At 41.6% G+C, this 22,085-nt stretch overlaps 2 protein-coding genes across 12 annotated transcripts in view; both read left to right on the plus strand.

Moving 5' to 3' along the window:
* The first annotated feature begins 102 nt into the window (after positions 1 to 102).
* Positions 103 to 3,345, plus strand: RPL7 (ribosomal protein L7). Of its 2 annotated transcripts, none has more exons than XM_086336547.1 (7): positions 103 to 343; positions 812 to 920; positions 1,189 to 1,355; positions 1,837 to 1,974; positions 2,074 to 2,183; positions 2,515 to 2,724; positions 3,289 to 3,345. In XM_086336547.1, the coding sequence occupies exons 2-6, from the start codon at positions 918 to 920 to the stop codon at positions 2,721 to 2,723; spliced, it is 627 nt and encodes a 208-aa protein (XP_086192673.1). In that variant the 5' UTR covers positions 103 to 343; positions 812 to 917; the 3' UTR covers position 2,724; positions 3,289 to 3,345. The 2 variants fall into 2 exon arrangements, with proteins under 2 accessions (XP_086192673.1, XP_086192672.1); XM_086336546.1 differs by having other exon boundaries at positions 103 to 136.
* Positions 3,346 to 8,336: 4,991 nt separating this feature from the next.
* C14H8orf89 (chromosome 14 C8orf89 homolog) overlaps positions 8,337 to 22,085 on the plus strand; it is a 30,196-nt gene continuing 16,447 nt past the window's right edge. For 5 of the 10 annotated variants that reach the window (XR_015140731.1, XM_086336548.1, XM_086336554.1 and 2 more), the window contains exons 1-2: positions 8,337 to 8,598; positions 21,267 to 21,433. Coding sequence is in view for 8 of the 10 variants with exons in the window: in XM_086336548.1 (XP_086192674.1) it covers positions 21,307 to 21,433 (127 nt within the window). In the remaining 2 variants the exon portion in view is untranslated. Of the gene's footprint in view, positions 8,599 to 13,159; positions 15,992 to 21,249; positions 21,434 to 22,085 lie in introns of those variants that run through there. The other 5 variants (XM_086336550.1, XM_086336555.1, XM_086336549.1 and 2 more) reach the window with 4 other exon arrangements.

Here is a 22,085-nt window from a genome sequence, read left to right on the forward strand (position 1 = left end):
GCTCTTAGTTCCGAGTTCTTTTCTGGCTTATCTCGAGACACCTATGAGTCGTGGGGCTTCACGCTCGCTGTCTTTAAGTGGACAGCGCGCATGCGCCAACTTCCTCTTTCCCAGCTGGAACCATGGAGGGTGCAGAGTAAGTTTCTCCTCGTCGTCTCGAGTATCCTCCTCCATCCCCGAAACCAGAGCCCTCCAGTGTCTGTCTCCCTCGATCCGTCTGTAGCCTGTATCTTTGACAACATATCTGTGTGTTTGTGACGCGCTGTGACACTACTGGTGGTCTCAAGCTAAAATGGGATTCAGGAGGCCTTGGGGAGGAGGTCTTGGAGGTACCGGGAACAAGGTGTGAGAGCTGAATATATATGGGGTTGGCGGATTATCCAGTTCCTCGTTCTAGGAGGGAGGATCAGAACCTCTGAATTGGGTTCTTCCTTAGCTGGCTTTTGCCCTAACCGTCCCTGGTATCAGGCCTTTGCTTAAACATGTGGAACTTGAGGTTTGAACCGGGGTGGTGGTTGGTGGTTTGCGAGTCGCACTAATAGTCTAGGGATCAGTGTCTTGGGGCAGTCTTTTACTCTGTGTTTCGCTGTCGCTATTTTTGTTGTCTTGGGACCCCGGCACTGATTGTAGGTTAAATGGGAGTTTATTGTCTTTATGACTCGTTTTAAAGACAGTGGCCCTTGTTAGACGTAAAGATTACAGGCTAGCATACTAGAACAGTTGAAGGTACGTTGAGAGCGTGCTCAGTACTGAACGGGGAGTGATGTAGTGGTGTGGGCCTTTTAACTCTTTCTCTGTCTGCTGTTGTCAGAGAGAAGAAAAAGAAGGTTCCTGCTGTGCCAGAAACCCTTAAGAAAAAGCGGAAGAATTTCGCAGAGCTTAAGATCAAGCGACTGAGAAAGAAGTTTGCCCAAAAGATGGTAAGTAAACTTTTTGACGCACCAGTGAGGAAGAGGTCCTGTGATTGAAAATCAGTTGGATATTTTTAACAAGGCTTATTTCAGCTACTGTACCAGTGTGGTTAACTTTTAGAATGATGTTTTCTAATGAAGTTGGTGTCTTTCTCTTGGAATGTTAATATATATGGTGGTGAGAAAGTTTCAAGAGAAGAGTATTCTCTTAACTGGTATTGCTAATTGTGTTTGGGAGCCAAAAAGCAAATGAATAAGAATAATGTTGGTTTTTCAGCTTCGAAAGGCAAGGAGGAAGCTTATCTATGAAAAAGCTAAGCATTACCACAAGGAATACAGGCAGATGTACAGAACTGAAATTCGAATGGCTAGGATGGCACGAAAAGCCGGTAACTTCTATGTACCCGCGGAACCCAAATTGGCGTTTGTCATCAGGATCAGAGGGTAAGTTCAGTTTTTATTGCATTCTATTCTTAAAGGGAAAGCTGTCCACTCAGCAAAATTTCACATTTGTGGGGACCTTGGTTCTCATACACTGGAAAAGAAACTTGAATGGTAAGTGGAATGGGGTAGGGGAGTATTTTAGTGATGATAAGCCCTGTGCCCAAAGCATCTGTCCATTCTCTGAGCATTTGATTTCAGTGTCCTGGAGAATGACTTAAAAGAGATCTATACAAAAGGAAGTAATAAGAGCATTGGGGAAGTTTTTGAATATGAAAAATACATATCAAAAGACTGTTTCCTTGCAGGGGAGGCAAGTTGACAGGTGATAGAATACAGCTATAACTAAAGGAAAAAGTGGTCTTGTAACAGGAGATTATTCCTATTTGGGTGTGACGTGTTGCCCCAAAATGTTAGTTCCCTGTCTTTTTATTGTAAAAGTTTTGATAAAAGCTAAAGGAATTTTCTGTGTTTTTCCTTGCAGTATCAATGGTGTGAGCCCAAAGGTTCGAAAGGTGCTGCAGCTCCTTCGCCTCCGGCAGATCTTCAACGGCACCTTTGTGAAGCTCAACAAGGCGTCAATTAACATGCTGAGAATTGTGGAGCCATACATTGCATGGGGGTAGGTGTCTTTGACTTCTTTTTTGGTAAACGAATTATAGAGGTTTTGACAGTGATAGTCTTATTTAGTCACTATGTCTATTTTTCTTTTCATATTTAGGTACCCAAATCTGAAGTCTGTAAATGAATTGATTTACAAGCGTGGTTACGGCAAAATCAACAAAAAGCGAATTGCCCTGACAGACAACGCATTGATTGCTCGATCTCTTGGTAGGTTCTGCCTTTTTGGGGAAAGGTAATTATTATAAAATTTATTGTATCAGACAAGCTGTTTTTTGGTGTCTTGAGAATAGCCTGGCTATTCTTACTGTTTAAGAACCTTCCCTTATTCCGTATACTGTTTATGGGAAAAGGGAAGGTGTGATTTTACTGGCTTGAGCTGTATCTTTGTATGTAAAGCCTCATATTTCCTTCTTTGTTAATTTCACTCTTGATTTACCTTTAACTCTGTTACAGCCTATATATACTCTTTAATGCTTAAAATGTAATAGTCTCAAAATAAACAATTTTAATAATCTTAAATAATTTTAAACACGTTCAGGGAAATATGGAATCATCTGCATGGAGGATCTGATTCATGAGATCTATACCGTTGGAAAACGTTTCAAAGAAGCAAACAACTTCCTGTGGCCCTTTAAATTGTCTTCTCCACGAGGTGGAATGAAGAAAAAGACCACCCATTTTGTAGAAGGTGGAGATGCTGGCAACAGGGAAGACCAGATCAACAGGCTTATTAGAAGGATGAACTAAGGTGAGCAACTACATCCAGAAAGAAGTTTACTTAATGCTAGAGTAAATTGAGGAGAAGGCAGTGGCACCCCACTCAAGTACTCTTGCCTGGAAAATTCCATGGACGGAGGAGCCTGGTGGGCTGCAGTCCATGGGGTCGCTAAGAGTCGGACACGACTGAGCAACTTCGCTTTCACTTTTCACTTTCATGCATTGGAGAAGGAAATGGCAACCCACTCCAGCATTCTTGCTTGGAGAATCCCAGGGACGGGGGAGCCTGGTGGGCTGCTGTCTATGGGGTCGCACAGAGTCGGACAGACTGAAGCCACTTAGCAGCAGCAGCAGAGTATTGATCTAAATGCTGATAAGGATTTCATTGAGTTGGCATATAGTGGGGGAAAATCAACCATGTAATATGATCACAGTTGATTTGGTTTTCCCTTTTGAGGACATTATGGAGAGAAGAAAAGGCCTGTTTCTTTTTTCTGTTTCCACTTTTAAGTAGGAAACAATTGGTATTGATAACTCCTGGTATATGTTAATTTTTAATTATTATGTTTAATGGGGTTTTTTTCTTTCCTTTCAGGTATCTACCAGGATTATTATTGTAATCTGGTTAATAAACAATCAAAACAAATTGAAATGTACTGTCTTGGTTGACTTTTATCTTTCCTTTGCAAATCTTGGTGCGAGAAGATTAAGTCAAATCAACAGCCTAGCCTCTTGGATGCAAAACTTAGGGTCCAGCCTTTGTCTTGTGAAAAACATTCCTTGGGTTTATTGAAAATTTTCCTGTACAAAAAACAATCCTGATTTTCCATTTTCAGTTGGCCAAACTGGGTCTAATCTAAGAAAGCCTATGTCACAGACTTTTGTGCAAGATAAAAAGTTCAGTTTACAGATTAAAAATGTTGCAGAAATTCCATTTTCTCAGGTTTTGACTTGCTTATAAAATGGTAATCTTAATGTCAGTTTTCTTCTTGCATTTCACTCTTATTTTTGCTTTGCATCTTCTACCCATACTTCAGTGAGTGTTTAATATTTCTACTATGTATTGTGTGTAACAAGAAGAAAGGAAATTTGTGCCTGTGAATGTAATTTATAAATAACACTCCCTACATAACATGGAATACATATAAGTAAAAAGTTTTACTATCCTCACTGATTGAGCCAAGGGTATGATGCAGTATGAATTTTTATAATATTGTACCAGAATCATTACTTTTTAGTATGTGAAAGTTAAGTATATTTAAATACAGTCTTGGGTCTTGAAAGCTGTTTATCTGTGAGTTTAGGGTCGATGAATCCTTGAAGGAAATTAAGAAGGTTGTTTATAACCAATGTTACATAATGAGTATCAGATATTTTGCAAGAAATTTAATGTTTTGGTAAACAGTTGGATCTATGTTTAAAAATCATTAATTTCTTGGTGGAGCATGAAAGTCTTAAGCTCTGAAATTACCTATTTCATTTTACTGCCTTGATAAGTAAATACACCTGATAGTCCCCAGTCTTTGCACATCCCAGTATCCTGAAAGGTTGAAATGGCTCAGAAGAAAACGCCTGGTTACTGTGACAGTGGTTCAGGTGGCGTTTGGCTAACTACCTTAGGCATGGGAGGGTGGGAGGGTGGAGGGAAACAATGTAGGATTTGCAATAGTAATAGGAATGGTGTTCTATGTGGGATGGTATTTTAACAATGCCTCTTATACAAAAAAAAAGCAGTTTGGGGTTCACAGCAAATTTCCCATGTATCTTCCTATGCCCAATACCCAGTCTCCCCCACTATCAACACTGAGGGGCATGTGTTACAGTCCTTGGATGTTGACACATCTCCCAAAGTAGCCAGGTTTTTGAAGCTGGTGAGGATAGGAAGATCCTAGATATATGGAGAGGAAAGAAACTGTTTGGGCTGTACAGGTCTTCTGCAGACAATCAATCCTAGAAATTCAACTCTCCACATAGTTTCCAAATGGGTTCAGAGGATAGGGAAGTGTGTGAGAGTTTGTAAGTGAGGAGGATACCATCTGCCTTCACAGGAGTGTAAGGACTAAAAACACATGAGAATATTTTGTGAACTGTTAGAACCTGCTGAAATGCAGCTTAATGCCTTATTTTACTTAAACTCACCCAAAATCTTTCACTTGCTATGAGATCACCAGAAAGCTAACCAGCCTCTTTGAAGAAACTCTGGGCACCCAGGTTCCACTTACGCAAAGATTGATCTCACGTAAGGACATTGCAGTTGTAGCCTTCAAAGCTCCAGCTTTATTATTATTAGGTCATCTCCTGGCTACCCTAGCCATTAAGTTTAACTGTCTGTTGCACTCACTGGCTTTTAGCAGTGTTACCCTGGTCTTGGCTTATCTTTGAGGGTTTCTTTGTGGTAAATGATTAAGAGTGCTGGCTCTGGAGCCAAACTGCTTGAATTCATATCCAGCTTCCACTTAATTGGGCTTCCCTTGTGGCTCAGCTGGTAAAGAATCTGCTAGCAATTGCCGGAGACCTGGGTTCGATCCCTGGGTTGGGAAGATCCCTGGAGAAGGGAAAGGCTACCTACTCCAGTATTCTGGCCTGGAGAATTCCATGGACTGTAAAGTCCATAGTGTCGCAAAGAGTCAGACACCACTGAATGACTTTCACTTTTCCACTTAATAATTTGAGTCATTAAATTACTTCATCTCTTGTTCCTTTGCAAAATAAGGGAAATAGTGGTAACTAATATAGAATTTTGGTGAAGATTAAAGTATGTCAGGTCATTAGTGCCTGGTCCAAAGTGCTAAGTAAATGCTATTTGCTCTGTAACTTCAGCATTGAGAGGGATGTACAAAGGAAAATAGCTCTGCTTTCATGTGTTAGTCTAATGGGCAAAATAGACTTAAAGATGGTGAGATAAGTGCTACACAAGGATGTCCCAAGATGTGACAGATTCTTATGTCCTTGGAAACCACCTCCTGGGGAAGATTGACAACTTTCTGCCCCTGCTGTTTTCGTTGACAAATTTGTTACCAGCCAGCCAAAATCTTACTCTAAGTCAGTCAACTTTTTAAGGTGGGCAGTTTTTTTTTTTTCCAATCCTACACAGTGCCTGACATAGTTTACACTAAGTACTTGTTTTCTATTACTATAAAAAATTACCACAAACTTAAGTGACTTAAAGCACAAATTGTCAGAAGTTCAAAATCAGTTTCACTGGGCTAAATCAAGTCAACACCCCTTCCTACCACCTTAAAGCTCTAGGGGAGAATCTGTTCCAATTTCCTCTTCCTCCGTCTTCAAAATATAGTCTCTGCTTCTGTCATTTCTGGCCCTTAACCTCCTGCCTCCCTCTTCTGTGGTCTCTTGTGATGAATGCTGGGCCACCTGGATATCCAGGATAATTCCGAAGCTCAAATCCCTTAATAAAAGGTAACATCTATAAAGTCTACATAAAGCAGCTTACTCAAAAGTTCTAGAAATTAGGGCAGGGAGATGTTTGAGAGGGCTTCTCCTTGATCCTTAGGCTTCTGTGATAGCTGAGTCTGCCTGCAATGTAGGAGACCCAGCTTCAATTCCTGGGTTCGGGAGATCCTCCAGAGAAGGGAATGGCAATCCACTCCAGTATTCTTGCCTGGAGAATCCCATGGACAGGAGCCTGGTGGAATCGCAAAGAGTCACAGACTGAGTGACTTACACACTCCTTGATCCTTAATTTATGACTCAGCTATATTTTCTTTTGTTCCTCAAATGATAAGCTTCTAATGTAGAGTCTTGGCACTTGGAATCTTATGTCTAGAACATTCAGCCACGAGATCTGTATACTTTTTTCATTTTGGAAAAAGATATCAGACACATCTCTTCATATATAAACTTTTTTGTATTTCATAGCATCTGTTACTATCAGAAATAAAAATTTCCATTTGTTAACTTGTTGCTTAACCCAGCCACTTCCATGTTTGAGTATAATCAGGTTTGAGTCTTAACCTCTGTTCTAGCAGTTAAAACAGTGCCTGGTGCCTTGCAAGGGCTTTGGTTTTTTAGATTGGCTCAAGCTTTTTAAGTAGCCATTTGATGATAGCCAAGGGGGAGGGGGGGCAATAGCAGACTCAAAACATACCTTTTAATAGTAAGCATTTGACACATTAAGTATTAGTGTATATTTAATACACTGATATTGATATTAACCATCTGAGTGGGTGGTTCTCCACTGTCTGAGTGCAACCCCAGAACTGAATTCTTAATTGATTCAGAGGTAGGCCTAGGGTTTTTCCCTTCAAAGTCGCCATATGATTTTTAATGTGCAGCCTACTAAGTATACCACTTTTTTGTTCAGTAGCTCAGTTGTGTCCAACTCTGCAACTCTGTGGACTGCAGCATGCCAGGCTTCCCTGTCCTTCACCATCTCCCAGAGTTTGCTCAAACTCACATTGAGTCAATGATGCCTTCCAACCATCTCATCCTCTATCGTCCCCTTCTGCCTTCGTTCTTTCCCAGCATCAGGTGGCCAAAGTATTGGAACTTCAGCATCAGTTTTTCCAATGAATATTCAGGGTTGATTTCCTTTAGGATTGCCTGGTTTGATCTTGCTGTCCAAGGGACTCTGAAGAGTCTTCTCCAGCACTACAGTTAGAAGGCATCAATTTTTCAGCGCCCAGCCTTTTTTTATTGTCCAGCTCTCCCTTCGGTACATGACTACTGGAAAAACCATAGCTTTGCCTATACAGACCTTTGTAGGCCAAGTAACGTCTCTGCTTTTTAGTATGCTGTCTAGGCTTGTCATTACCTCATATTTAGTCAACGGACTAATAACCTTCCTGACCCCTGGGATCACACAACGAAGGGTTTAGGTTCCAGGTGTAATGTGAGTTGTAATGTGTAATGTGAGTCCTTAATCAGAGGAGCTAGGAAAGATTAGTATCGAGCTTAATGAAAACGGAAAAGTGGTATGCTGAGAGCAGTTTCAGCACTTCGGATTTTGTGGAATCTGAAGGGCTAAACTTGCAACCCCAGTGGAGAGGTCAAGAAATAGGATTTACAACAACTTGGTAAGAGCATATATAGGCTAAGTCAGGCTGCTAGGCTTCCCCGCCGAACCTTCTACCGAAGAACCTCGACAAAGGAGGCGTAGAACGCAGAATTCTTGAGGGCACGGTGAGGGAAACGAGAACTCGGGACGACTGAGTCACAGAGATTGGCTAGTCAGGTACTGCTGGTCTAGACTCATCAGTACTCTGGAGAGCCTGGTTAGTTTGAATCTTAAAATGCAACCCAGAGAGCCTCACCTCACCAACCTTGTCCAAGTGCCCACTACCCACTCCATCTATAGTACGTGGCACCACTTTAATGCCGCACTGACCTGCTGTCGGGACTGAGTCTCGTTTCCGCAGACTCCTCCCACCCCACCCCCTGCAGCCGTGATCTCGCAGGCGGCGGCACCCTAGAGTAGTTGTCCAGTAAGTCCTGGCTGCCTCCCGCCGCCCAAGCACCATCCTGGCGCGGCACCCTGACCCCGGCGGCACGCCCTCAGGTGACCGCCCTCCGGGAAGCTCCCGGCGCCTAGCAACGGGCGCGCGTAGCGGGCGGGCGGGGCGGCAGCCGTATCACCCGCATCCGGGCCCAGCAGGGCGGGGCTGAGCGGCGGGCGCGCCGCCCTCCAGAGCGTCGCCGGGCTGCCGGCCGCCGAGCATGTTCGCCCCAAGAGCGGCGCCCGAGCGAGCGTGCGGCCGCCCGCCCCGCCCCGCTGCCGCAGCTCGGCCCGTCCCGGCCGGGGGTTCGGCTCGGCGCCGGGCCGCCGCTGGCTCCCGCGCGGTTCGCTGCCCCCGCTGAAGCCGCTGCGGGAACCGCAGACCTGGGCGCCGCCGCCGCGGGCCGGGCCGGCAAAGAAGCTTCTCTCGTCTACGGCCGAGCTGCGGGGACAGTGAGTGCCACCGGTTCCGGTGCCGGGGGGGGGGCCCCTCCAGGGACCTCCCGGGGGTAGGAGTGGCCTAGAGTTAGGCCTGCAAGGGAGGTGGGTCGCTGAGGTCAGCTGGTCCGGCCCCCTCCCATCCAGGGGAACCAGCTTCCTGACGCACGTGGTCTCCTGATTCTCTTGGCGAGGGACTGGCGGGGGACCGGGCTTGAGGACCTGACGGAGGCTGCGGGCGGGGCCGGTGCAGAGACGTGCGAGTAAGATCGGGCGAAGAGACCTGCCTTTAGCATCGAGGCCTTCCCGCACTCCCAGCACACTCAGTGGGCCCTCGAGTGGACACACCCTTACGGGTTCGCCCTCCGACCCTCCTAGGGCTTAAACTGAAGAGGGGATTGAATGTGTTTCTATTTTCTTCGACTACTTTGGCATCTCCCTTCCTTCCCCAGCAGCACTTTGGATGCCGACCGTGTTAGTCACATAGCTCTGGCCCGCTTTTCATTGCCATTTTTCCTTGTCCCACTTATGATTTACCTATATAATTTGTGTAATTATTACTTTTTTTCCTCGAGGGATTAAAAATGCTAGAAAAAATTTGTGCGATGCAGGTAGTCTGTTCTGTCGTACTGGTCATCTCATTCTACAGCCTTCCTAGGGTCATAGACATGAAAACTGGAGCTTTTCCATATATAAATGAAAGTTTACAACCATTTTCAGGGCTTCCCTTGTGGTTCAGCTGGTAAAGAATCCGCCTGCAGTATGGGAGACCTGGGTTCAATCCCTGGGTTGGGAACATCCTCTGGAGGAGGGAGAGGCTACCCACTCCAGTGTTCTGGCCTAGAGAATTCCATGGACTGTATAGTTCATGGGGTTGCAAAGAGCTGGACACGACTGAGCAACTTTCACTCACTCACTCAGGGTATTATACTTTCTGAAGTGTAAGAATCCCTGTTTGTTATCTTTATTGACTTTTTATCTACATTGTTTTTTAAATTAATTTTTGTTGGATCATTTGGGCTTCCGTGGTGGATCAGACAGTAATGCATCTGCCTGCAATGCAGGAGACCTAGGTTTGATCCCTGGGTCAGGAAAATACCCTGGAGAGGGGAATGGCTACCCACTCCAGTATTCTTGCCTGGCGAATCGCATGGACAGAGGAGCCTATAGTTGCTTTACAATGTTTGTTGAGTTAGTTTCAGCTGAACAGCAAAGTGAATCAGCTATAAGTATACATATAAAAAGAGGGAATATAAAAAAAATAAGTATACATATATTCCCTCTTTTTTTGGATTTCCTTCCCATTTAGGTCGCTACAGAGCACTGAGTAGAGTTCCCTGTAGGTTCTTATTAGTTATCTATTCCATATACAGTATTAGTAGTGTATGTATGTCAATCCTAACCCCACAATTCACCCCATCTACATTTTTAATGGTGAGTTTAAATCTTACATTACATGGCATTTCTTCTAAAATACTTCTGACATTTTTTTTTCAAATTCTTATATTTTTGAAATTGCGTTATAATACAGTTGTATTTCTTATTCAAATAGCACTGAAGTATACAGACTTAAAGATGAAACCCCTTAGTTTCTACTCCTTTACTTTCCAACACTTCATAGAGTTAATTTAGTATTTATTCTTTCATTCTTTTTACACTTATGTTTTTGATCATTAATGAAATCATATGGATTCTTTTGAGAAATTACCTTTTTAAGAAGATATGGAGAATACCTTTCATATCAGTTTGCTTGCATTCTAAGTTGCTTGCATCATGTCCAACTCTTTATAACCCCATGGACTGTAGTCCACCAGGCTCCTCTATCCATGGGGAATCTCCAGGCAAGAATACTGGAGTGGGTTGCCATGCCCTCCTCCAGGGGATCTTCCCAACCCAGGCATCAAACCCACATTACATGTCTTACATCTTCTGTATTGGCAGGTGAATTCTTTACCACTGGCACCACCTGGGAAGCCCCTCATATCAGTTTACTTAGAGCTTCATTGAATATTTCATAGATGTGTCATATAGATGTATAATCATATGGTATAGATATATCATAATTTATGTAAACATCCTTAAGTTTGGTTCCAGTTTTTCTTTATCACAAACAATGCAATAGTGAACACTCTTACACATGGGAACAGTTTTATAAAGTGAATTCCTTGAAGCAGAATTGCTGGGTCAAATGTAATTAAAAAGACGTTGGTGGAATCTTGCTTTCCAAAATGTCTTTACTGATTTACATTTCCATAAACAGGCTGTGGTGAAAAAAAAAAAAAACAAACCTGTGTTTATTAGTATTTAAAAACAATAGCTCCCACTTATTGAGTGTTTATTACATGTCCAGCACGGTGCTGAGCACTTGGCATGCATTTAAAAATTTAATCCTCACTAACTCTGTGAGAGTCAGAGGCACTATTAATTTTTCCATGACCCTATGATTATGCAGCTTTTAAAGAGCAGAGCCAAGATTAGAATCCAGGTTCATTTAACTGCAAAGCTTGTGTTCTTTGTTGGGTCTGAATGCCTGGTCAGTAGTTGACAGGGAACTGTTTCATTGGGTGGTTTGAGGATTCAGTGAGATTATGTGTTTGGTGTTACAGTATTATTAATATGTAGTTTCTTGCTCTACTAATTCCTGTAGAATTGGACATGATTCCGTTTTTTGCATGATTCTGGTTTCCTCTGGATTATTTCCCTCTCTAGTCACTTTTCTGCATCCTCTTTATCTTCCTACCCATCATATATTTTAAGGGAGTCTGGCTTTCTTCTCCCTCGAAAATCTCCGTTGCAAATCTAGTCCAATCTTGTTCTCAATTCTCACCAGTAAATAGATAACTCTTAAAAACTTATCTCTAGGACTTCCCTGGTAGTCCAGTGGCTACAGTCCGCCCTCTCAATGCAGAGGGCCTGGGTTTGGTCAGGGAACTAAATCCCTCATGCTGCAAGTAAAAGATCTCAAATAGTGAGATGACAATGGGAGATCCCTCATGCTGCAACCAAGATCGAAGACCCCACATGCTGCAACCAAGACCCAGTGTGACCAGACAAGTAGATATTAAAAAACAAAGCAGAACTTCATCTCCGAACCAAACCTATAGCCCTCAATTTTCTGTAGCTTAGATCCACGTTATATATCTCCACCCACATGTCCTATACTCATTTTGTCTAAAACAGAGCTGCTTGGCGTCTTTGACTCTCCAGGGCTTTATTCACATCTTTTTCTTTTTTTTTAATGTGGACCATTTTTAAAGCATATATTGAATTTGTTACAATATTACTTTTTTTTTTTAATGTTTTGATGTTTATGTCCATGAGGCATATCAGATCTTAACTCCCAATTGAACCCTCACCCCTTGCATTAGAAGGTGAAGTCTTAACTACCAAACTGCCAAGAAGTCCCCCTCCTTTCACATCTTCCCCATCAGGGCCTCTACCTGCATTTCAGCTGATCTAAATTCTATCTAAGTGTCATTTTCCAGTTTATTTCAAGTATTTTGTGAGCCCCCTCATGAAAATTATATCTCCCTGCTTTGAACTCTTCTAATGTGAGATAATGTATATATCTATCTGTCTAGCTCTCCTAAGACCTTAATGTGGCACTTTGCCTTATAGCTGTGTGAGTGGCTACTGTCTTTCCTTCCGGGCTGGAAATTCTGTGAAGGCAGAATCTCTAGTTCACCTTTGTATTTGTCATGCACGTAGCACTTTTATCGTGCATAGACTTGTAGATAGTATATGCTTAATGAACATGTTTAAGGAAGAGAGCTAATATATTCACCCTCGGGAATAAAAGATTGCATGTATTTGTGTGAGTGCTAAGACACTTCAGTCATGTCTGACTCTTTTCGACCACATGGACTATATAGCCCACTAGGTTCCTCTGTCTGTGAGATTCTCCAGGCAAGAATACTGGATTGGGTTGCCATGCCTTCCTCCAGGGGATCTTCCCAACCTAGGGATCTAACCCAAGTCTCTTATGTCTCCTGTATAGCAGGCAGATACTTTACCATCTGAGCCACCAGAGAAGCCCTATGTATTAGGGTATTGCTAGCTATAATGACAAATAGTCCCAAACATTTTTTATATAATGTAGAAATTCATTTCTTACAGGTCACTTCCAAGGCAGATGTTCCTGATCAGCAGGCAGCTTTTTTCCCATTGGTACTAGGATCAAGGCTTTTCCATTCATTAACTTCACTGTCGGTTTAAGTGCAGCCTGTGGGAGGGAAAGGAGGAAGTATGGAGGAAGCAGACCCAGGGGAATTCCCTGGTGGTCTAGTGGTTAGGGCGCTGCACTCTTACTACAGAGGGCTCGGGTTCAGTCCCTGGTCAGGGAACTAAAATCCCACAAGCTGAATGGCTTCAAAAAAAAAAAAAAAGGCAGGCCTGCTTCCTGTAAGCTTCTTGCAGAAAGTGTTACACATTGCATTCACCTGCATTCTAATCAAGGGTAGGTGGCCACTTTCTAGGAACAACTCTATTCTCCAGAGGAAAAAAGAACTTGGGGCATCCAGCCTTCTCTGCCACAGTTCATTTCTATTTATCAAAATCTGTGGGGCTTTGCTTGCAGATACCTTGCTCAAAAACAGAACAAAACTTGGGCTACCCTGGTGGTTCAGTGGTAAAGAATCTGCTTGCCAGATTAGGAGACACGGGTTCAATCCCTGCTCTGAGAAGATCCCACATGCAGCGGAACAACTGAGCCCCTGCGCTGAAACTGCTGAGCCCACGTGCCACAGCTACGGAAGCCCATGCGCCCCAGCGCCCGTGCTCTGCAACAAGAAGCCACTACAGAGAAGCCTGTGAACTGTAACTAGAGAGTAGCCCCCACTCCCCACAACTAGAGAAAGCCCGCACAACAAGGAAGACCCAGCACAGCCAACAATCAATAAATGATTAAAAAAAAAACCAAAGCAAAACTCTCCTACTGCCCTAATTTGGTTAGGTCAGCAAAAGCTCTGTTGTCCCACAAAATCTAAGCATAGATTTATCATCAGTATGTATCATAATGAACTGTAATCGTTCATTTACTGTTCCCCTGAGTAGAGTGTACACTTTGCATCTTATTCATTTTTGTATTTCAACTCCTAACACAGTGACTGGCATTGTGGATACATAAGCAACTAGCTTTCTCAATAAATCCACAGCTTGCCTTTTTTTAAGTTCATTTGATTATTTTGGTTTAATCAAAGCTAAAAATAAAGGTAATATTACCATCTACTCTTTGATGTTGGGCTGTTTTCAGTCTTTTTGCTTTTCTGTTATAAAAAATTGTTGGATTTGACGTCCTTGAAGGTAAATATTTGCATGTATCATTGATCATTCCTTTAGGATAAACTGGAAGTGGGATTTCTGGGTCCAGCGTATATTAAAAAAAAAAAAATCGACCCCATGGACTGTAGCCTGCCAGGCTCCTCTGTCCATGGGATTCTCCAGGCAAGAATACTGGAGTGGGTTGCATTTCCTACTCCAGGGGAATCTTCCAGCCTAGGGATCGAACCTGGTCTCCTGCATTGCAGGCAGATTCTTTACCATCTGAGGCTCTTGGGAAGCCCAAAATATATAAAATTATAAAGACATAAGTATGGCTAGGTTGCTCTCTGGAAATATCACACTAACACTTACAGTGAAATCTTCTGAGAGTACCTGCTTCCTTGAACCCCATCTTACACTGTCTAGTAGTAGAGAAAAAAGTCTGTACTATTTTCAGGACAGAAGTCATAGCTCATTATGTTATTTTGCTTTTATTTGAATATTAGTGAGGTCAAACCTTTATTGGCCATGTATGGGTTTTTCTTTTTTTTTCCTGTAACGAGTTATCTGGTTTTTTAATTAACACACTGTCTTGGGCTTCACTTGCTTATTGACTTTTAAGTATCTTTACATACAAAAGAAATTAAATTCTTCAGTTCTTCATGTCATTGTTTGAAACATTTTTCTGGGAACTTCTGGCCAATGTGGCAGAGGAAGCGGACATGGAAGAGACTCCACTTGGCTTCCCTGTATTTCAAATGAGGGGTAAAGTGTATTAAGATCATTTATGGGCATGTGGCTGAGCTAGGAACCAAAAGGAGGAAATCCCCAGGTGGCAGAAATGAAGGAAAGCTCACACAGGAAGGCAGTGCTGAGCATCTGCTGGGAGCTGAGAGTCACAAAGGAGTCCTGTTCCAGTTACCATGACTGCATCACAAACTTCTCCAAAACGTAATGGTACAAAACAGCCCTTTATTGTGCTCACAGATGCTGTGGGACCGTGCCGGAATTTGGATATGGCGGCAACAGCTTGCCTCTGCTTCGCCATGTCTGGGGCCTCGCATGGAAGATTTGAAGGCTTAGGTCTGGGAACACCTGCAGGCAGGCTCACTCCTCCATCTGGTGGCTGATCCTGGCTGTGGACCGAGACCTTAGCTGTGGATATCACATGGAACCTTTCTATGGTGGCCTCTCCCTGTCACTTAGCTTCCTCACAAAATGGTTTTTGTTGTGAAGTCACATTATCACGTGGTTCAGGGACCACAGTAGAAGAAATTGGTGTATTGACTGACCTGATACCTCTGAAACCCAGGGCCAGGCACAGACCATTTGAGAGCATACGGAGAGATGTATAGCAGTTTCCACAGTTCAGGGAGCACTGTTGTCCTGGAGATAGCAATCTCTCTAAAGATGAGCTTGTAGGGGCTTCCCTGGTGACCCAGTGGTAGAGTCGCCTGCCAATGCAGAAGACGGGTATTGAATCTTTGGTCCGGAAAGATCCCACATGCCCCGGAGCAACTAAGCTGGTGTACCACATTAAACCTGTGCTCTCAAGTCCAGGGGCTACAACTACTGAAGCCTGGCAGCTCTGAAGCCCATGCTCCGCAACAAGAGAAGCCACCACGATGAAAAGCCCGTGCACCACAACTAGAGAGTAACCGCTGCTCGCTGCAGCTAGAGGAAAACCACGCAGCAAGGGAGACCCAGCACAGCCGAAAAAGCAAACAAACCAGAATCCCACCTTCCAATGCAGGGAACTCGGGTTCAATCCCTGGTAGCGGAACAAGGATCCCACATGCAGCTAAGCCTGCAAGCCACAACTAGAGAAGCCTACACACCACATTGGAGGCCCGGTAGAGCCCAAAACTTTTAAAAAATAAAAATGAGCTTGCAGTCAAAGGTTATAAATCATACAAGGAATCCACAAGACCCAGTGGATGCAGCAAATGGGAGATCTGTGCTGAAAAACTGAAAATAATACACATCTTGGAAAAAAATGTTACAGTATTTAAGGAGATGAAGGGATGAAAACCATAAGACAAGAATGGGACAGTGTGACTAAGAACAGGAAAAGATCTAAGACCGCACACTTAGCCAGAAGGGTAAAGCGGAAGAGTCACTGAGTCAAGCAGTGCCTCCTGGACTCCAGGTATTAATTGGTTCTTGACCTATAATAATAAGAATCATGATGATTATGATAATAGCAGTTATCATTTGTTTCTATATGTAAAAATACCTTCTGTCATCTGTACTGAGATTCTTGTTTGAGAATTAAAGCAGTGTACTGCTCATATTCTGCTGGACCATTGCCGAATAGTTCCTGTGTTACATCATCAGACTTGTGTGTATGTTCGTTCCCCCATCGTGTCCAGCTCTTTGCAACCCTGAGGACTATAGCCCATGAGGCTCCTCTGTCCATGGGATTCTCCAGGGAAGAATACTTGAGTGGGTAGCCATTTCCTTCTTCAGGGGATCTTTCCGACCCAGGGATCGAACCCTGGTCTCCCACAGTGCAAGCAGATTCTTTACCATCTGAGCTACCAGGGAAGCCCATTATATTATCAGACTTGGAGGGAAGTAATGACACGTTCTCATTTTTAAATTGTTACTTTGCCTTAGCCAGTGTGGCAGGCCTGCTAAGGTTTACTCACAGCGCCTATTCCTTCATCTTTCTAGTAAAAGGGCCCCTGATTTTTAAGCTGGGTACATCATGCCCAGAGCGGATGACATTTTTCATGACCCTTTACAGCTCAGCGTGTCCACGTGGCTAAGTTCTGACCAATGGGATATAAGTAGAATTGTGTGTATGACTTCCCAGAAGTAGCTTTAAAGAAAGGGAGAACGCCTCTCCCTTTTCCCTTCCTTCTCTCTGTAAGCTGGAGCTCAGTTTGGTATTTTTTCAGTTGTGGAGAATGCCTATCATATCCAAAGGTAGAAGAAGTCAGATAGTCAAGTCCTCATCTGCTTTTTCTTTGTTTTGAACGCTCACTACCATTCACCTGAACAATTGCAGTAATTTCCTCATTGACCTTCTCGTTCCCATCTGCCTTCTAATATTGCTCAAGTTAAAGCAACATTTAAAAATCTTTAGGCCTAATCCTTCAACAGCTCCCACTGTTAAAGCTGTGGCCTCCAAAATAGATGCATGAACCCCAAGATATAATCCATTTGAAAAGAGAATAGAATTCCTGTTGCATATATAATTTACGTTTCAGAAATTTCACCTAGTAAGTACTCAGTAAAGGCTTATTGAATGAATTAGAGGAGGGGCTGACCAACTCTAGTAAAATATATATAGTATATATTTTAGACTTTATGGGCCACTGTTGCAGCTACTCAGCCGGGCTTATTGTAGGCCAAAGGAAGCTGTAGAAAATAGGTAAATGAACGGACACTTGTTTCTTTGTTCCAATGCATATACTAAAACACGTAGCGGGCTATTGTATTTCATTCAACATATCCACAATTGTCATTTTAACATAAAACCAACATGAAAATTCTTAATGAGATATTTTTGCATTCGTGTAGTCTTTGAAATCGGGTGTGTATCTCTCACAGCACATCTCAGTTCCAACTGGCCACATTTCAAGTGCTCAGTAGCCACATGTGGGTGATGTCTGATAGACAGCAGAGGTGCTGAACACACATCTTCTGCCTTTGAACGTGCCAACCTCATTCTGGTCTGTGGGCCCTTTGTACTCACTTTACGTGACGAGTGCTCTCACTCACTCATCATCTTCACACATCTCTGGCTACTTCCTGCCTGTTCAGATCTCAGCTCGAGATCACCTCATCTAGGAAGCCGCCTCTACCACCCCATCTGAAATATTCCTGCCCCTTGGCATACTACCGCAATGAATTCCAGTCAATCCTCATTATTCATGGATCCCATCATTGGCTAGTTCTCCCACTCATTAAAGCTTAATTTGTAATTCCAAAATCGATATTTGTGCATTCCTGCTCATTTGCAAATGTGCAGAGTGGCAAAAATTGGGGTTGGTTGACATGTAATTCCTAGTGGAGGCCAAACAAGGCAATGCTCTGTCTTGTTTCACCTCACACTACAAACAAGTGTCCTTTTCACTGTCTGCTGCTGCTGCTGCTAAGTCGCTTCAGTCGTGTCCAACTCTGGTGTGACCACATAGACAGCAGCCCACCAGGCTCCCCCGTCCCTGGGATTCTCCAGGCAAGAACACTGGAGTGGGTTGCCATTTCCTTCTCCAATGCATGAAAGTGAAAAGTGAAAGTGAAGTCGCCCAGTCATGTCCGACTCTTCGATACCCCACGGACTGAAGCCCACCAGGCTCCTCCGTCCATGGGATTTTCCAGGCAAGAGTACTGGAGTGGGGTGCCATCGCCTTCTCTGTTTCACTGTCTATTCAGGGTCATATTTTTCACACTATTGTGCTTTTTGTTGATTTCACTATATGTGTCGTACTCCAGTGCTGTATATTGTTCCTAAGTGCAGGAAGACCATGCTGCATCTTACAGAGAAAATATGTGTGTGTTAGAGAATCTTCTTCAGGCCTCAGTTTTGGTGCTATTGGTTGTGATTTCAGTGTTGATGCATCAACAATATATATATTAAACAAGGTGTCTTTAACAGAAGCATACTCAAAAGAATGTTGTGTATTGATGGGTTGATTTTTCTGTATGGTATAAGGTAAGGGTTCAACTTCATTCTTTTGCACTTGGAGATCCAGTTTTCCCAATGCCATTTGTTAAAGAGACTATCCTTCCCCTGTTGTGTATTCTTGGCACTCTTGTCAAAAATCAGTTTACTATATATGTATGGGTTTATTTCTGAAGTCTCTTCTGTTCCATTACCCTATATGTCTGTCTGTATGCTGGCGTTATATTGTTTTACTCACTTCAGCTTTGTGACATCTTTTGAAATCAGGAAGTTTGATGTCTTCAACTTTCATCTTCTTTTTCTGGATTATTTTGGATCTTCTTTTTCTAGATTATTTTGGTTATCTGGGGTCCTTTGTGGTTCCATATTAATTTTTATTTATTTAAATTGAACTATAGTTGATTTATAATATTACTTTCAAGTGTTCAGCAAAGTAACTCGGTTATACATATATATATATATATCTTTTTTCAGTTATTTTCCATTTTAATTTATTATAAGATATTGAATATAGTTCCCTGCACTATACAGTAAATCCTTATTGTATATATATGGTAATGTGCATGTGTTAATCCCATATTCCTAATTTTTCCCTCCCTCTTTTCCCCTTTGGTAACCATGAATTTTTTTTTTTTCTATGTCTGTGAGTCTGTTTCTTTTTTGTAACTACGTCCATCTGTACTTTTCTTTTAGATTCCACATAGAGTGATATTGCATAATATTTGTCTTTGACTTACTGTAACACTTGGTGTGATAATCTCTAGGTCTATTCGTGTTGCTGCAAATGGCATTCTTTCATTCTTTTTATGACTTAATAGTATTCCACTCTATGTAAGTTCCACAACTTCTTTATCCATTCCTCTTGTTAATGGGCATTTAGTTTGCTTCTGTGTCTTTGCTATTATACACACTGAGATCTTTTCTTTTCGAATTAGAGTTTTCTTTTCTTTTCGATTTAGTTTTCTCCAGATATATGCCCGGGAGTGAGATTGCTAGATCACATGGTAATTCTGTTTTTAGTTTTTTAAGGAGCCTGCATAACTGTCTTCCATAGTGGCTGTACCAATTTACATTCCCACTGACAGTATAGGAGGGTACCCTTATCTCCACACCCTCTCCAACATTTACTATTTGTAGACTTTTTGATGATGGCCACTCTGACCGGTGTGAGGTGATACCTCATTGTGGTTTTTATTTGCATTTCCCTAATAATTAGAGATGCTGAGCATCTTTTCATATGCATTTTGGCCACTTGTATGTCATCTTTGGAAAAATGCATACTTAGGTCTTCTTCCCATTTTATAATTGGATTGTTTGTCTTGTTGATATTGACTTGTCTGAGCTGTTTGTATATTTTGGAAATTAAGCCTTGTCAGTTGCATCATTTGCAAATATTTTCTCCCCGTCCATGGATTACCTTTTCATTTTGTTTATGGCTTCCTTGCTGTGTAAAAGCTTATAAGTTTGATTAGGTCCCATTTGTTTACTTTTGCTTTTGTTTCTATTGCCGTGGGAGACCGACTTAAACATTGCTACAAGTTATGTCAGAGAATGATTTGTCTACATTCTCTTTTCGGAGTTTTACAGGGTCATGTCTTATATTTAAGTCTTTAAGCCATATTTGGTTTATTTTTGTGAATGATCTGAGTGTTCAAACTTCATTGATTTACAATCCATATGAATTTTTGAATTGTTTTTACTATTTTGAATTGCTTTACATTGGAACTTTGATAAGGATTGCATTGAATCTGCAGATAGTTTGTTTTTAGTGTATAGAAATGCAAATGATTTTTGTTTCTTGATTTTGTATCCTGCAACGTTCCTGAATTCCTTTGTTAGTTCTAAGTTTTTTTTTTTCCTGGTAGAGTCTTCAGAGTTGTATATGATCATGCCATCTGAAAACAGGGACAGTTTTACTTTTTTCTTTCAAATCTGGTTGCCTTTTCTTTCTAATTGCTAAGGCTAGGACTGCCAGTGCCACGTTGAATGGAAGTTGTGAGACTGGGCATCACTACCTTATTCCTGATCTTAGAGGAAAGCATTCAATTTTTACCTTTGATTATGATGTTAACTGTGGGCTTTTCATGTATAGCCTTTTTTAATGTTGAGATAATTTCTCTCAGTTTCTTGTTTGTTCAAAGTTTTTATCATGAAAAGATGTTGAATTTTATCAAAAGTTTCATGCATCTATTGAGATGATCGTGTAATCTTTAAAAAATCTCTCATTTTGTAATGTGATATATCATTAGTCAATTTTGATATATCAAACCATCCTTGCATCTCAGAGACAAACTGCATTTGGTCATGGTGCATAATGGTAATATTTTTGAGAGAATCCTAAGCATTACATTGTCTTGTAGATTATTACTTGCTGTTGATGGAGAAAGAAATGGCAACCCACTTCAGTATTCTTGCTGGGAGATTTCTATGGACAAAGGAGCCTGGTGGCCTACAGTCCATGGGGTCGCAAAGAGTTGGACATGACTGAGTGACAACACACACTTGCTGTTGGATTTTAAACGTTTTATGTTGCCAAATACCTGTAACCTTGAATTTGAAAGGATTCATTAAAATATTTAGAAGAAAAAAGTCTTACAACTTATTTTAGCTACATTCTTGAAGGCCTCTTGCTTTAAATTCCCAAGGGTCTGTATTTACATGTTATAAGTAAACTTTTCATTTAAATCTATATTAATATTTACTTTACATGATGGAAAACAAATTATAAAAATGTAATTTCTGAAATACCTTTTTTTTTCCTTTTGTATTTTGTGTTGTGGATCTGATGCAGTATCTCACTTTCATCAGCACTGTTGAAAGAAGAAGAAAAAATGCCAGTGCTGTCTCCTGAAATCAAATGTGAGCCTTCTAATGTCACCAGAAATACCCTTGGTGGTGGTTTTCTTTTTGAGAGTAGTTGGAGGAAAGCAGTGTTAGAAACACAAAAGATGAGGAAAGGTAACTTCCATATTTACTTATTTTACTTAATAAAATATAGAAGTTGTGCCTCATTTACGTATTTACATATACCTTTTTAAGCAGTCAAGAGATGTTAAATAATTTCTGTAACATTTATGTAAGAAGGATAATACCTTAGGCTTATGGAAAAGAGAAATGGAAGCAGATTAGAAATAACTTACTGAAGGCATTTCTGTAAATCACGATAGAAACAAATTCTGAAGACCTAAGCTTGTTATCAGTGTAGTAGTATCTCTGTTGGATCATACTTCTTTTTGTACCTAGTGTTTATTTTTAAATACCTCGTGTTGTTTTTTATATTTTAAAAAACCCAAAACTTTAGCAGAACCTTTTTGTATTAATAATTCTAACCAAAATTTTACTTTTTGAGTTATGTGGAAAGTATCTTATATCTTATAGTTGCTCACTAAAGACTAACCTGAGAACTGTCAAGCTGTATATGAATGTAAAGCTTCCCCCTTAATTTCAAACACAATTGTATTTCCTATTTACCCTGAATTCTGCCTTCCCCTTTATTGATGGAGATATAATTCTTGAAAACAGCAAAATTCAGACATTTTTTGTGTGTTGCTGTGTTTGTCAGTGTTGCCTCTAGTGTCCCAGGAAAGGTGCTCAGAAGACACCAGTGTGT

The sequence above is a fragment of the Bos grunniens genome, chromosome 14 (genome assembly GCF_055505025.1).
Source record: "Bos grunniens cultivar Pamir isolate PY7600 chromosome 14, Bosgru_T2T1.0, whole genome shotgun sequence".
Taxonomy (NCBI): Eukaryota; Metazoa; Chordata; class Mammalia; order Artiodactyla; family Bovidae; genus Bos; species Bos grunniens.